This window comes from Mytilus californianus, unplaced genomic scaffold, assembly GCF_021869535.1.
Source record: "Mytilus californianus isolate M0D057914Y unplaced genomic scaffold, xbMytCali1.0.p SCAF_1, whole genome shotgun sequence".
NCBI lineage: Eukaryota > Metazoa > Mollusca > Bivalvia > Mytilida > Mytilidae > Mytilus > Mytilus californianus.
The window spans coordinates 20,874,631-20,891,714 of NW_026262581.1; the positions used below are offsets into that span (position 1 = coordinate 20,874,631).

Sequence of the window (17,084 nt, forward strand, 5' to 3'; positions counted from 1 at the left end):
ACTGACATGAAATATCATTGATGTGGTCATTTTTTTTGTAAGTTTACTGTTCATAAAATATTATGATCCTAATCTTACCAGAAGGCAGAGGTTACCTCAGTCATACTTTCCAAAACGTTTTGGAAATTTTTGGTTTTTAATGCTCTCCTACTTTGTTTTAGACTTGGCCTTTAAACTGTCTTAATTTGAGTGTCACTAAGGAGTCTTTTGTAGACTAAATGCGTGCCTGGATTATTAAAATTAAAAACCTAGTCTCTGTGTTGACTTTTAAACTATTTTTAAAAATAAAATTTAACAACTAATGAGAGAGGGGAACATTTTGTTCAATCAGGCTGCAGTCTACTGACACAACTGAGCAGTTTCAGAACTATTCATCATGTTCCTCTTTTTGTGCAATAATAATGAAGAATTCATTGACATATATATTTTTACAGTATAGATAAGCAGGTGGACACAATCCATCAAAAATATCAAAACAATGTATTTTTTGAAAAGTAATTAAACATTCTCAAAATGGGATTGTAAAATTTTACATAATAAATTAAATACTATTAAAGTATGCATAAGTCAGTTTTATTAATGTCAAATATCTGTATGTGAGAACAGATGTATATGATATTTTATATCATTTTCAGGTGTAATGACATATCATATAGATTTATTAATTAAGAATTTCATTATTTTTTTACTTGATTTATGTGTATTGATTTAAATCAGTGACAAAAATAATTGTTAAGAATGTTATATTTATAACATGAAACATGCCATTGTGGGAAATGTTAAATCAGCATGTGAAATATGACATAGAGAAGTTTATTTGTAATTTTTATAGTTTATATGTTGAGAAAGGATGTTTTGCAGTTTTATAAGAAGTTAAAGTCAAACCCACACAGAAGTAGAAGTATGTTAGTAGACTAAAAAAAAAACCAGCATTTTTAGTTGATTTTATAATGAGTGATATAATAGCATATGGTTTTATAATTTTAAGGAGTACCACATAGCACCTGGCGATGCAGGAAGTTAGCTTATTTGTAGAGATATCATTTGAATGCACTTCTCATAAATGACAATGTATAAACTGTGCTCAGAATTAAAATGAACAAAAAGGATAATTAAAGAGTTCTTTTTTTTCATTCCTCTGTTGCTTACACTTGACAAATTTATTCATTGATGGCATTTAGACTAAATCGTGTTCCATGAACTATATCACTGTTTTTTTAAAGATTTGTTCAATCCAAATTTTTATACGACCGCAAAAAAATTTTTGTGGTCGTATATTGGTATGACGTTGGCGTCGTCGTCGTCGTCGTCGTCGTCGTCCGGCGTCGTCGTCGTCCGGCGTCGTCGTCCGAATACACATTAGTTTTCGCACTCTAACTTTAGTTTAAGTAAATGGATCTCAATGAAATTTTACCATAAGGTTCAATACCACAAAAGGAAGGTGGGGATTGATTTTGGGGGTTATGGTACTAACAGTTAAGGAATTAGGGGCCAAAAGGGGCCAAAAATAAGCATTTTTGTAACTTCCAGACATAACTTGTGTGTAAGTGTATGGATCTCTCTGACATTGTACCACAAGGTTCCATATCACAAAGGGAATGCTGGGATTGATTTTGGGGGTAATTGCCTCCAAATTTTAGGAATTGGGGGCCAAAAAGGGGCAAAAAACAAGCATTTTTATACGACCATGACAATATCTTGTTTGTAAGTGTATGGATCTTTATGAAATTGTACTACAAGGTTCCATATCACAAAAGGAATACTGGGATTGATTTTTGGGGTAATTTCCTCCAAATTTTAGGAATTAGGGGCCAAAAAGGGGCAAAAAACAAGCATTTTTCTAGTTTCATGACAATAACTTGTTTGTAAGTGTATGGATCTTTATGAAATTGTACTACAAGGTTTCATATCACAAAGGGAAGGCTGGGATTGATTTTGGGGGTTTTCCCTCAAAATTTTAGTAATTAGGGGCCATAAAATGGCAAAAAAAACATGCATTTTTCTAGTTTCAGGACAATAACTTGTGTGTAAGTGTATGGATCTTTATGAAATTGTACTGCAAGGTTCCATATCACAAAGGGAAAGCTGGAATTGAGTTTGGGGGTAATTGCCCTAAACGTTTAGGAATTTGGGGCCAAAAAGGGGCCAAAAAACAAGCATTTTTCTAGTTTCCAGACAATAACTTGTGTTCAAGTGTATGAATCTCTCTGAAATTGTACTGCAAGGTACCATACCACAAAGGGAAAGCTGGGATTGAGTTTGGGGGTGATGAATCATAAGGGGCTTCAAAAAATTGGGGGGGGATTTTTTTTTTCCTTTTTTTTCTTTAACATTTTTCATTTTAAATTGGTTATTTCTGATTTATATATAAAAGCAAATAATAATGATATGGTTTGAATAGGCATACATGTGAACCTCCCGACGGGAGTACAATAATCCCGTTTTCAGGGGTCTCCTCCCGACCTCCCGTTGAAGAGGAAAAAATCCCGTGTATGAAATTTTTCATGAATGAAAAATTTCTGCCCAACATATCATCTCAGGCATCTGGTGTAACTGACATTACCTGAAGTTATATTTTACCTGTAAATCAATTAACATGCATAATTATATGGCTTCACTTGTCAGCTTGGGTGTCAAACATACAGGTAATCAACGATTTTTACCTCAGGCTAACTGCCGTTGTGTAACAAAAACTGTGTATTTATTGGGTTACTTCCCTTGATTTATCCTGTTTTAAGTTACTTTCCTTTTAATAATGAAAATATTTAAAAGAATATAAATAAAATATAAATTGAACAAATAATCATAAAAGGATGGTTATTAAATGATTTTAAATGTCTTAGGACAAATAAAAAAATAATAATTTGAAAATTATTTGAGGATTCTAGACTTCCTTTCAAGGCTTAAATTGAAATTTATATAATAACTATGACCCTAACTTTACAGATAAAATGATTTTCTGAGTTTGCAAATAAAAACTATTTGCAAGAGAAAAAAAAAAAATAAAAACTATTTGCAGATAGCTAAACAAATGTTCTGGTTGCAATGATTGTTTTATAGAATATGAAGTAAAAAATTTAAAGAACATACTGGAAAAATACAATGTTAGATTGAACATGTAGAATATAAAGATGGAGAAACTTTATAAGTACAAGGGTACTATAAACATAATAAATTGGATGGAAAGTTGAAGAAAACACACTTTAAAAGACCATTTTTACAGCACACGGTTACATTTACAACAAAATTAATGTCGATTAAAAACCTCCTGATCTGAGTCCTAATCTCCTGACCAAAATTTCCCAATCTCCTGATCTGAGTTTCACAGTCCATCACATGTATGAATAGGTAAATTGAAAATTTTTAAGTTCTTAGACCACTTTCATTCTGTGTCAGAAACCTATGCTGTGTCAAATATTTAATTACAATCCAAATTCAGTGCTGTATCAAGCTTGAATGTTGTGTCCATACTTGCCCCAACTGTTCAGGGTTCGACCTCTGCGGTCGTATCAAGCTGCGCCCCAGCGGAGCATTTTATTCTAATATACAAATGAAATTTATCAACCTCAACTTGATCTCTCTACATTCAATTGTAAATGATCAATGTCCTTATTTAGACCTTGATATATTTATGGCTTCCATTCAGAATGATGTGTCAAGGGTAGAGTGACATGTCTTCCTATGGACTGTTACCTGATGATTTTTTTTTAGCATGTTAAAAATTTGACTATGCAGGTCTAACTTATAAAGAGCAAGAAATTTTCATTTTTCATTAAGATGTTCAAGTAGGATGTGATAATTGCCACTGGTAATTTAGTATTCATCAAACAATCAATTTATCCATCCCATGGTAATCATAAAGTTCCTCCTAAAATTTATGACAAACAGGACAATTCATTCTTTCCTATTGTTAATTATCCTGTCCTTGGTGTTTATTTTCTAATTCCTCTATACAGAGTGTGTATTTCATAGAAGGTCTGGTATTCATATGTTTGCTATGATGTTTCAGATTTCAAACAATGTAATATTTTCATTACTAAAATCAAGGATATAGATTATTTTTTACTAAATTTATCAGAACTACAGAGATTTATTATCGGTATATTTTTATATGACTGCCCAATTTTTGCGGCTGTATAATGGTACAGTGATGTAGTCGTCCTGGTAGTTGTCGATTTCTTAAGACATTTGGTTTCCTGATAATAACTTGAGTATAAGTGATTGGATCTCTATGAAGTTGTAACACAAGATTCCATGCCACAAAAGGAAGGTTGGGATTGATTTTTGGGTTATTTCCCAAACGGATTAAGAATTAGGGTCCAAAAAGCCAAAAAGAAGCAATATTCTTGTTTCAGGACAATAACTTTTGTAATAGTGTATGGATCGTTATGAAATTGTACCACAAGGTTCCATACTTTAAAAGTAAGGTTTGGATTGATATTTGGGGTTATGGCCCAAACCGTGTAGTAATTAGGGACCAAAAACAAGGATTTTCTGGTTTACAGACAATAACTTAAGTATAAGTCTATGGATCTCTATGAAATTGTACCACAAGGTCGATACCAAAAAGGAAGGTTGGGATTGATTTCGGGGGTTATGGCCCTAAATGTTTAGGAATTAAGGGCCAAACACAAAATACTTTTCTAATACTTTATGTAAATTACTTATTTCTTCACCAATTTCTATGGGTCAACACCAAAGACAACAGTGTTGTAAAGTGTTGTTGTCTTTCGTGTCAACATATTCTTATTTATTTTAAGACAACTCGTTTTTACCCTACCGTACAATCACCACCTCAGGTGTTGGTTCGCTTATAGAATTACAATTTCAATGGGGTTTAATTCAAAGTCTTGAATTCTTGAGGTTCTTCAATCTGCTGAATCTAACCGTGTACTTAGATTTTGGATTTTGGGCCCCATTTTTGAATTGGTCCACATTGAGGTCCAAAGGGTCCAAAATAAAACTTTGGTTGATTTCAACAAAATTTAAATCTTGGGGTTCTTTGATATGCTGAATCTTAATGTTTATTTAGATTTTGGATTTTGGGCCCAGGTTTCAAGTTGGTTCAAATCAGGGTACAAAATTTAGATCTGTTTAATTTCATCAAAAATTGCATATATGGGTTCTTTGATATGCTGAATCTAACCGTGTATTTAGATTTTAGATTTTGGCCCCATTCTTAAATTGGTCCACATTCAGGTCCAAAGGGTCCAAAATGAAACTTTGTTTGATTTCATCCAAAATAGAATTCTTGGGGTTCTTTTCATATGCTGAATCCGACCATGTATTTAGATTTTGGATATTGGATCATAATAGGCAAATGTCCATTATTAAAATTTTAAGTACATAGACCACATTCATTGTGTGTCAAATATTTAATCATAATCCAAATTCAGAGTTGTATCAAGCTTGAATGTTGTGTCCATACTTGCCCCAACTGTTCAGGGTTTTACCTCTGCGGTTGTATCAAGCTGGGACCTGCAGGTCATTTTATTCCTCTAGCAATTAAAAAAAAATCTGTTTGTGTATAATATTACTTGTAAAGCTTTCAAGTTGAAGAATTTTCTTAATGCTGTTACTAGATTTAAATGTCTAGCTAAACTTAAAAAAACCCTCCCATCTGAAATTGTCAGGCCAATTTGAAACAAATTAGTCAGAATTTTCATAGATATCTATGTTTTTAAGTGTTGGCAAAAAAAAAAGAAAAAAACATAAGGGTAAAATGCAAGTATTATTCTAACATCCTTCAAATTAATCAAATTGTAAAAAGTGGAGAAAATTTGACAGGTGTGAATGATTGAAAAGACATGATCTACCATCTGTACATTTCTATCAAAACTATCAGAAATATCCTATTTAGAGTTATTGCCTTTTAACTATAATTTTGTGTTTACCAACTTAAGGGCTTTTTATGCCCCCAGCATAGCCGAGGGGGCATTAAGTTTTAACCTTGTCCGTCTGTACTTCTGTCTGTCCGTCCGTCTGTCCGTCCATCCGTATGTCCAGAAATTGGTTTCCATTCTCTAACTTTAGTTTACCTCAACCAAATGTTATGAAACTTATACACAATGATTATTACAACAAAAAAGTTATGCCCCCTTTACAAATGGAAAAATTGCTGAATTTTTCGTTTGCGTTCTCTAACTTAAGTTTGCCTCAAATAAAAATGTTATGAATCTTCTACAAAATGCTTATTACCACAAAACACAGATAAAGTTTACAGTTCAGGTCTATCTATGATTACAGTTCAGGTGGCGAGAATTTTGGTGGCATCACTTTCACCATTCTAACTTTCTAGAATTATGCTCCCTTACAAATGGAAAAATTTCTGAATTTTTCATTTCCGCTCTGTAACTTAAGTTTGCCTCAATCAAATGAAACTTATACACAATGCTTATTTCCACAAACTCAGATCAAGTACGAATTTGAGTAGTGTCATTTTTACCCTTCTTGAGTTATGTCCCTTTATAACGTTATATGCAAGCGGGGGCATATCTGTGTCCCATGGACACAATCGCCATTTATTTCCTATTCTCTTGATAATCATAGATAGACCAGAACTGTAAACAGCAAAAATAAATAGCAATACAAGACCTACAACAAATGCCAACTTGACTGCAACCATCATGATTCCTTATAGGATTTTTTGCCCTTTTGGATTTTCAAATATTTTGACCTTGAGCATCACAGAAGAGACATTATTGTCGAAATACGCATCTGGAGCAGTTTATATTGGTACGGTAATGTTATTATTTGAACATTTTGAGTTTTTTTGCTTATAACATTAAATTTATTGTAGACAAATAATCTGTATTAAAACAGAGACACCTAATAATGATTAGCAAAACACGATTTACAAAAAAACATGAATAAGATGGGTTTTTTTTAAAACAAAATATTGATCCTGATTTTAATGTTGATAACAAATGTGTTGATCCTGCTACTAAAGAAAAAAAATAATTTATTGGTCTTGATTTCACTTGTATTTTTGAAAACCTGTAATTTAAAAATGAGTAATTTGTTGAGAATGAAAAAAATATTTTGATTGTGAAAAAGGAAAAAATTAAAACCAAATTGGCATATTTTTGCCAGATGAACTATTTGTGACTCAAAAGTTAAATGATGGCCCTGTTCCTTCAAAAAATTATTTTGAAAACCAGTTTTGCAATAGTTTGCAAAATGATCTTTGGAAAATTGAAAATGGAATAATATGAAAGTCAAGTGCACTTAAAATTCTACAGGTGTGAACACTTTTATTGGAACAATTATATATAAGTTATTGCAAAGTCCAGAAAAGCACTACAAACCCATGAGATTTATAAAGTGTTATTTTCATGTTCTCATAAAATTTGAAATTTCAGAATCCTGTTGTCATGGTGAAAGAAATAGAAATTCTTGGTATTGCAACATCATTTCACAATTTATATCCAGATATAAATACAGACAAAGACTTGCTTTCCTGTGTTATTTGTAAGCATCAGACATTAAGTAATATTCTATGAATTTGAATATGTTGCAACTTCATGATTTTATAGCTCTGTAGATCAAATGCATGTAGTTTACAATTGTACCAAGGATGTGAGATGTTGCAAATAGCAAACGACATTGTACACATTGCAATGATTAAAATTGTCACAGAGGGAAGAAAAATTTGGACATCTATTTGCATATAGTACCAATGCAAAGTATGAAATAGCTTAAGTTTTTTTAAGACACAGTACAGCTATATAATTTAATGTGTGCACACACACATATACACACTGATGTTCACACACATACACTGATGAGACAATTCTTTCAGAAATTACCAAATCATGATTATGAAATTGTGAACAAAAATGATGTGGTTCTACTCTTACATTTATAAGCTGCATATTGTCATACTGTTCAGATATCAGAATCTATTAATACAAAACCTTAAGTTTTTGAAGAATATAAAACAAGAATAGTGGGGCATCCTTACAGGTATTGTAACTTAGTGTTCCAGACATAATTTCAAGAGAAAACCTGTGCATGATAAGAATTATGTATGTCCAATTTTTTGTCAGAATTCCAACATAAGACATGGTGTTAATTACAACAGCTAGGCAACATTGGTAACTCAGAAACAGTCTAATTATTCACCTCATTTATTGCATATTGAGTATTTTTGTGACTTGACTTCCAACAGGAATTCAGTCAAATTGTAAACTTTGAAAACCCACCTCCAAAAAAGAGAATAAAGAGAATATTAAACATTAAAGACCTTAACATAGTAGCTTAAACAATAACAGAAAAAGTTAAAACATTGAGTTGTATGTATTTTAGATTTGCTTGAAGGTATCCATAAGATAGGGCTACAAGGAGATAATTTATTCACCAGAGTGGATAAAATAATTAAAATGGGTAATATTGATCAAGATCATGCAGGATACTGTTTAAAGAGAGATTTGGTCAAGCTGATAGGGAACATGGCTTACGAGTGTAAACCTAACCAAGATCTTGTAAGTATACATATGTAAAAAAAAAAAGATTTTTTCAGCCTTTCATTAGTGTGAATTACCCATGTGAATGATGCAAATTTAGTGGGAGATGTTTACCCTCCTTTTGGCCTTGATGCGATTCCCTCAGTTTTTGTTTTCTTACCTTGATTTGTATCTTTTCAATGCATTTATGAGTTTTTAACAACCTTAAACTATTGTTGCCTTTAATTTAGTGGTGTATTAATAGATTAACGAGTAAACTAAATAAGGCATATGTCTGACAAATGTTTTGAATAAATCATCAGAATAATGGTTATCACCTTTGAATTTAGATACCTTTATTTGTATTTTCCTTCGTTAGCATAGAAAATGATCTACTTTTAAATAAATTATATATCTTTGAAACATTTTGTTTTATTTATTTGTTATGTTTGGGTCCTCAATGCTCTTTCAACTTTATACTTGTTTAGCTTTCTAACGATTTTAATCTGAGCGTCACTGATGAGTCTTATGTAGACGAAACGCGCGTCTGGCGTATAAAATTATAAGCCTGGTACCTTTGATAACTATTAATATACAATGAACAAAAATGGTGAAGTAGAAAAACAATCCATTAATATTAATTTCTCCTAAATTAATGAATGTAATTTACTTAAAGTAATAATTATATAGAAATGAAGAGATGTTAGTCTTAACTTGGGCATAGTCTTTTGAATACAGATATGTTTAGAAACAGCGTTAGTCTTTTGGAAAAAACCTCAGTTCAAATGATATTTGAGAAAAGAAAGGCCTTTTCAGTTTCAAAAGAGCAAATTACAAATTACAGAGCTTCCATTTTCCCTCCCAATGTAGTTTATAAAACCTGCTAAATAACTCAAAAGTGAAAAAAGATTAATAGTTATACAATATTAATCCACAAGTTGAGACAAATACATTTAAATCTTGACTCTTCTTAACAGATTGAGTTCTTATAGTACAGCAACATAAAAACAATTGGTTGTGATCGGTATTCATAACTTTTAGAAAAAATAAGGGTATTTGCAAAATATATAATCCTTGCATAATTTCCCAGTAGGACAAGAATTCTTACAATTGTTCTACTGTTTGAAAGTTAATTGTGACAATTATTTAAAAATTTTGTAGTTAATAAATGAGATTTAGCTAAAGAGTGGCTGATTAGCTGTTATAAACGATGATCTAACAGTTTTCAAATGAATTGCATCAACTTTGGTGTGTTCCATGAAAATTGCTTAAAGACCAAACAGCCTATTGTTGATGCGCATCAACTAACGCAACTTGGTAGTGACATAAAAGCTCTATGACGTTGTTTCTAGCCATGAAAAAAACGTCTAATTATAACGTCCTATTTCGCGTTTTTCACGGATTCCAACATGGTGTACGCTTAAAATTACGTCTTCCAAGAAAAGTGGAATTAAGCGTCGCACTGATACCTAGTGGAAATTAAACACAAATGGACACAAAAGATACTACACTATCTGTAACCTCCGTTCTAATAAAAATAATAATAAAAATATAAATTTTGAACTCGGCTTTTTGCATTTGCGCCGATCTGCATTTCACTTTTTTTCTTTCACTTGCGCCGATTTTGTCTTTCATTTGCGCCAATTGTGTACAGGTAAATTTTAGGTGAAAGTTATTTTTTTTATTTATCATATAAACCTCTTCCGTTAACCAGTTTTACATATGTTATGAATTGTCAATTATAACATGTATATAACTGTTGTCCCCTGCTCACAAAGGGGAGGTGGGAGTAGAATTTCGAGCAGGATAAGTCAATTTAAAAGATATTTGTGCACTCTGTTTACATCCACTAAAATCACGGAGTAAAATTCTATTTACAGCATTTCAAAGCACCACAATAAAATCCACAAAAATGTAATACTAGTACAATGAATTACTAGTATTATCTTGCCGAGAATTTATATGCCACACATCTGATATATTCCTTTCTTGTCATTTTATCTTTTCTATACTTGTTGTACTTGCCAATAACGAAGTCCATCTTTTCTTTCTCGTGTCAAAAAGAAGTTCTCGAACAATATGACCAAATTTTATCTTAAACATAGGGGAACACTATTTATATCCATATATTACCATGCAATATACATTCTAGGTTTACTACATGTACATGTATTTACTTGTATAGCAAATAAAGTATCGGGGCTAGTAATAAAAAATAAATAAAATAGGCGCTAATGAAAGAATCAAATCGGCGCAAATTAATTAAAATATAAAAGATCGAATTTTTTTTTTAAATCGGCGCAAATCTCGTACGCCCGTGTAACTTTACACTGGTAAATTTATATGACTTACGCTTAGAATTTTAACTTCATATGTGATTTTCAAAACTGAGTTTTCAGAAGGTTAGGCCGATAAACAATACTTACAGAAGTTTCGATAAACTGGCAACGTATGCATGTTGAGATTAACTTATTTCTTTAAGATTCTCGTGAAATAATGGTGATCTTGCAATGAAGTTAAATTTTATCTATACTGCTTAATTGACAAAATCTTATAGTAAAAATAAAAATGATAAAGGTTCATTGTCTTTTGTCATTTGTTTCATTTCAAATTGTCTCAAGGAGAAATGATAAAGATTTCGCCTGATCTCACAGAAGCTTAAGGCAAAAAATATAAGAAATTAATATACTCAGTGAATGTGAATTAACTTGAAAATTTACGGTTTTTAAAACTAAACTTGTTGTAAATTTAACTTATGACAAAAACAATTGTTTCAAGAATAAGATCCATCATAAAATTTATCACTTTCAAAAAGCTACAATGACCGGAAAGATTGAAAACCAATTTCAATTTTCAATGCCGGAAATCTATACATACAACCTTGTCTTTGTTTTAATTTCCAAAATGAGCTATTTAGATTCATAATATTTCATCCTGTTTTGAGAAATACTTTAAAGTTTTCAACGGGAAATTATTTCTTAGATTTTAAATCAATTTTTGAATTAAAAACTTATTTGTATTTTATATTTACTGTCTCGTTTATTCAAAACACGTGAGGTAGTAATAACGGGGATCGTATTTTATGATAGGTTAAATGGATGTAAAACGTTTTAGAATCAAAAACTTTAATTCATATATTATACCTATAATTTTAATTTTCTTATATTTTAAATATTCAGAAATAATGAATCCACAAACTAGATTGAATAATTTGTATACGCTCGTCTTAGTCGGGACACATAATGGTATAAAGAAGTTCGTCCGTGCTAATGTCTGTCCGTCTGTCAACAGTAGCGAAAGAGTGCGCTAGGGCGAAGTTCTGAAATTGACGCGACAAAAAACCCACACATCTAGTCTAATATAGTCAAATAGTCTGTAAGTTAGCCATTGTCATCTTTCATTTCTCTTTTTATTTTCAATGATTTTGCTAATGAGAGGGAGAGGACTTTCATTTCTAAAGCGTCGTAAAAGGTTATTTCGAACAATTTTTCATTCCGACGGATGGTGTTTCTGAAGGTTAATTTTGTGCGGCAACAACATCATGAGATCTTATACTGATACATACACGTGATCTCTTGTATTACCGGATAATAAAGTAGGTGAATATAGTTGTTATTCTTGATTCTTGAAAATTTAAATGTGGGTTTCAAACGTCCAATTTGAAGTTTTTTTCAAACAGTGCGCCAGCAAGGAAAACTTGTACTATGACGTCAGATTCAATGTTCAGAAGAAAGACAACTCTTTTCTTCAAAACGAACGAGAAAAAAACCTGAAAATTAATCATAACTTTTTTGAAAGGTCGGTGACATATACATTTTTTTGCTTTATTTTGAAGAGTACAAATGGCACTTTCCTTCTTGAATTTTTTATGATAAAATCACTGGTAGATATTTTTTAATATATGAAACGTTTTTCATTCTTGCGTTTTATTTTTGGCGGGAATGAAATAAATCATATTTTTTAAGATCAAAACAATAAGAGTCTTAAACTCTTGAACCTGTATTTGATAGACACAAATCTTCTGTTTAACATGAAACAAACATTATGCTTGTAGGTTTGCTATAATGGAATTTTTTGAGAGTTTAAATAACAAGCAAATATCATGTTAATATTCGGGAAAACACGAAACTGAGGTTGCTATAGTGACAAAACTAAGTCGGTGACCCCCAATTTTTTTTATCATATTTTGTTCCTCAAATCATGAAATACCTTCACACAAAATTTTAAGGAAAAATCACTGGTAGAACTGAATAGGCTGTTTGGTCTTTAAGTAACCATCATAAGAAAAGATCAGAAATAAAACAGCCACATTTGTTTCACTTCATTATGTTCTTTAGAACCAAAAATGCTCAAAAAGTATTGCCTTAAGTTTTTTTTATAATAAAAAACTAAATTTTCAAAGGTTGTCGAAATATATGCTATCAATCATTGCATATTCCTTAAACATTGTATGGGCTGCTGGTACTCTTGTGGAATTGCAATTCATTAGCAATGTCATCAAGCAAGTGGTAGAAAGTTAAAGTTTAACACTTCAAATTTGCTGCAAAAAATACATTTTGTTAATTAACATTCACCAAGTATGTTTATATTATAAACAAAACAAAAAAAGCTTTGAACATTCATCACGTATGCTAAGATTAGAAATAAAAAAAACCTGACAAAATCTGTTTTTCACAATTTACCAAAATAGCCAAATGACTCATGACCATTTTCTGAACACAAATTAATGTGTATTTACAGATGATATAATACTGTGGTTGTAAATCAAGGTTAATGTATCTTATCTCCTGCGTTTAATATGTATTATGGATTTAAGTTTACAAGGAACTTTGAGAGACAAGACGTTTAAAGCTTGAAGATGTTTAGATGACTAATGTAGAAAGATAGACAACTGAACAGATGATAATTTTGGAAATTAGCATTTACCAGCAAGGGACATAATAAGATATTGTTAAATCTAGAAAAGAACCTCAGACCCAAGAAATTAATAAAGTGTTATTTTCATTTAATGCAAATCAAATAGAAAGTAAGCATATCAAATTTATACATTTGATTTGCATTTCTGAACTAACCTTGATGATGAATTTTAAGATGCAAATTTTGGAAAGCCAGAGTATCACCCTTTGTCTATTTCACCCTGCTCGGCTGCTCTGTTATTCTCACATCACAGCCTTATAAGGTTAAAGAAGAACTTTTTAAATAGGGAAGAACTTTGCAGGAACGTCACAATTTGAGAGCAGAATTTATCAGGTCTATTTTGGGTAGGGAGAACCAAGCTTATAAATGGCTTACATTTCAAAATAAGCACGATATACAGATTATCGGGTTTTGAATTTAAATATACTGTAAAATATCAAGAACTGCAACTCACGCTGATATTTAATGATATCAATGTGCAGAAGAGATAACGGTACATAAATGTCACATTGAAGGTCACTTACATTTTAATGACATCAGGCTTAATTGGTAACACTTTAGTTTGGTCATTATTAAGAAGGAATATACAATAGTACAAGTAGAAAAAAGGAATTCACTAGTAAATAAATTTTTATCTGAAACGGTAATTTTGATCTGAACAGCTCTTAAGATGAAGAACTGGATCTTCCATCGTTGTATTTGATACCTAAACTACATAAGTGTCCTTACAAACAACGGTATATTGCTGGGTCTTCCAAGTGCTCCACAAAACCTCTTTCTAAATTATTAGTCCCCTACCGACGAAGTCTAAGGGAACTTTAGGTTTGCACTCCGTCTGTCTGTCCCGCAAATCAGTTTTCCAGACTGTTTTTCTTCATGCTTGAAGACATTGATTTGATATTTGGTGTATTGTTTTAACATGACAGGTTACAGGTCAAGTTCAATTTTCACGAATTAAGCTTTTCTCCTTGTTCAGTTAAAGCCCTTTCCCCAGAATTAAATTTTTGACAAAATACTTATTACTTACTAGATTTCTGTTCAAAGTGAAATAACTCATTTTTTAAAAGATTTTTAAAAGATATTTTTATGAATGATAAATGACATTTTGGATTTGTTCCCTTTTCTTTGGTAAATTGTTTGAAGAACTAAGTGGTAGGTTTGTTTGTTATTGATTCTGTATAAACTAATTTTCTGAATGCTATATATATTAAAAAAAATTTTGGATGAAGTGAACTCTTTTATTTAGATAATAATCAATTTTTGATAAAGGATATATTTCATTTAAGAAATAATTCATGGAAGCCATAGATTTGTTGGAAATTTACGAATATCAACTCAGGCCATGTGTAAATTCACTAAAATAATCAGTATTCCACACATTTTTTTTGTCATTCATGAAGATATTGATTTGGTAATTAATATATAGTTTTATCATGACAAGTTACAGATCAATTTCGAATTTTGTTCCGGTCTGATGATTTTGTGCAGAGTTATGGTCTTTGGACATAAAAAAATCACTTAAATTATCAGTTTTCAACAGTTTTGTTCGTCATGATTGAAGATATTGACTTGATATTTTTAAATAGTTAAATACACCTGCATGACAAGTTATAGATCATTTCATTCCATTACAATGAATTTTTAACCAGTAGGGGACTATGTATTGCCATGCAATACTCTCAGAATGCTTGTTAACATCAATTTTATCAGCAATCAAAGCCGGGCTTCAAATTTATTGTGAAACTACCTATTCTAGAGGTGGTGTGAATCAGATGTGGATACTAAAATATTCCAAAGATCTTTTAGAGTACATACAATCTAAGACTCTTTCATCTTGCAATAGTATTAAAACATTTGACTTTGCTACACTTTACACAAGTATTCCCCGTTCGAAACTAAAAGACAAATTGAAAGAGTTGGTCCAGCTTTGTTTCATAAAAAAGAATGGCCAACGTAGATACAAGTATCTTGTCTTAGGGAGGGATAAATCCTACTTTGTAAAAAATCAGTCTGATTCTAACAAAAAATTCTCTGAAACTGACATTATCAAGATGGTTGTTTTCTTGATTGAGAACATATTTGTTACGATTGGAGGACGTGTTTTTCAACAAAAAATCGGTATTCCCATGGGAACCAACTGTGCCCCTCTTCTTGCCGACTTGTTCCTTTATTCATATGAGGCTGACTTCATACAGGAACTTCTTATGAAGAAAGAAAATAAGTTAGCAGTGTCCCTTTACTTAACTTTCCGCTACATAGATGATATTCTCTCACTAAATAATTCAAAATTTGATGACTATGTTGAACACATCTATCCCATTGAACTTGAGATAAAGGATGCAACAGATACAGTTAAGTCTGCTTCATATCTTGACTTACATCTAGAAATTGACAATGAGGGTCGGTTGAAAACAAAACTTTATGACAAAAGAGATGGTTTCAGCTTCCCGATTGTGAACTTTCCATTTTTATGTAGCATCATGATTTCCTTGATAGAGGGTTTCTGCTCACAAGGAAGCTATTAAACCAAGAGTTCCAAGTGGTGAAGTTGAAATCATCCTTTCGTAAATTTTACGGTCGCCATCATGAGATGGTTGACCGTTAAGTAATATTTGTTTCACAGATGATAGCAGATATGTTCCTAATGTCGTAACTACAATCCCGTCCCCTTTTCCCGAATCTGGCCTACCGAATTAGACTTATTACCGGATTTGTACTAACATGAGCAACACGACGGATGTGGAGCAGGATCTGCTTACCCTTCCAGTGCACCTAAGATGACCCCCAGTTTTTGGTGGGGTTCGTGTTGCTCAGTCTTTAGTTTTTATACGACCGCAAAAAAATTTTGTGGTCGTATATTGGTATGACGTTGGCGTCGTCGTCGTCGTCGTCGTCGTCGTCGTCCGGCGTCGTCGTCGTCGTCGTCGTCCGGCGTCGTCGTCCGAATACATATTGGTTTTCGCACTCTAACTTTAGTTTAAGTGAATGGATCTTTTTGAAATTTGACCATAAGGTTAAATACCACAAAAGGAAGGTTGGGATTGATTTTGGGGGTTATGGTACCAACAGTTAAGGAATTAGGGGCCAAAAAGGGGCCAAAAATGAGCATTTTCTAGTTTCCAGACAATAACTGTGGAACGGTGTATGGATCTCTCTGAAATTATACTACAAGTTTCCATACCACAAAGGGATGGTTAGGATTTGCTTTGGGGGGTTATGGCTCAAACCGTTTAGGAATTAGGGGCAAAAAAGGGGGAAAAACAAGGTTGTCCTGGTTAATGGACAAATACTTTAGTACAAAACATAATTTAAAGCAGTGTAAGGGAGATAAATCAAATACATCATTGAAATTATCTCCCTTACACTGCTTTTAAATTATGTATAAAGTAATGGTTAATGAACAATAAAGATGATCTAAAACAGCGTAAGGGAGGTAATCCAAATACAACGTTTTGGTTACTTCCCTTACACTGCTTTTAAATTATGTTTAAAGAAATGCATATTTATAAAGGAAGACCAGTAAAAATATCTGCAAATGTTTTCATCTTTTTTTTTTACAAAAAAATCCATATGAAAGATTTGACACTATATTTTTATTAATTCTATTATAAAATAGATTAAGTTAGCACTATGGTAAATTTAAATGGGTAATTATGGTTGCCAACTCCATTGGAAATTTGAATTGAGATTATGACCATATCTTGAGGGAAAGAATTTTTTGGG

The 17,084-nt window shown here is 31.8% G+C and overlaps 1 protein-coding gene across 1 annotated transcript in view; it reads left to right on the forward strand.

Annotated features, from left to right (window-relative positions):
- The window catches only part of LOC127700747 (ataxin-10-like), a 50,079-nt gene that overhangs the window by 12,530 nt on the left and 20,465 nt on the right, over positions 1 to 17,084 (forward strand). The window contains exons 6-7 of the mRNA XM_052204398.1: positions 7,362 to 7,470; positions 8,308 to 8,483. Of these exons, the coding sequence (XP_052060358.1) occupies positions 7,362 to 7,470; positions 8,308 to 8,483 (285 nt within the window). The remainder of the gene's footprint in view (positions 1 to 7,361; positions 7,471 to 8,307; positions 8,484 to 17,084) is intronic.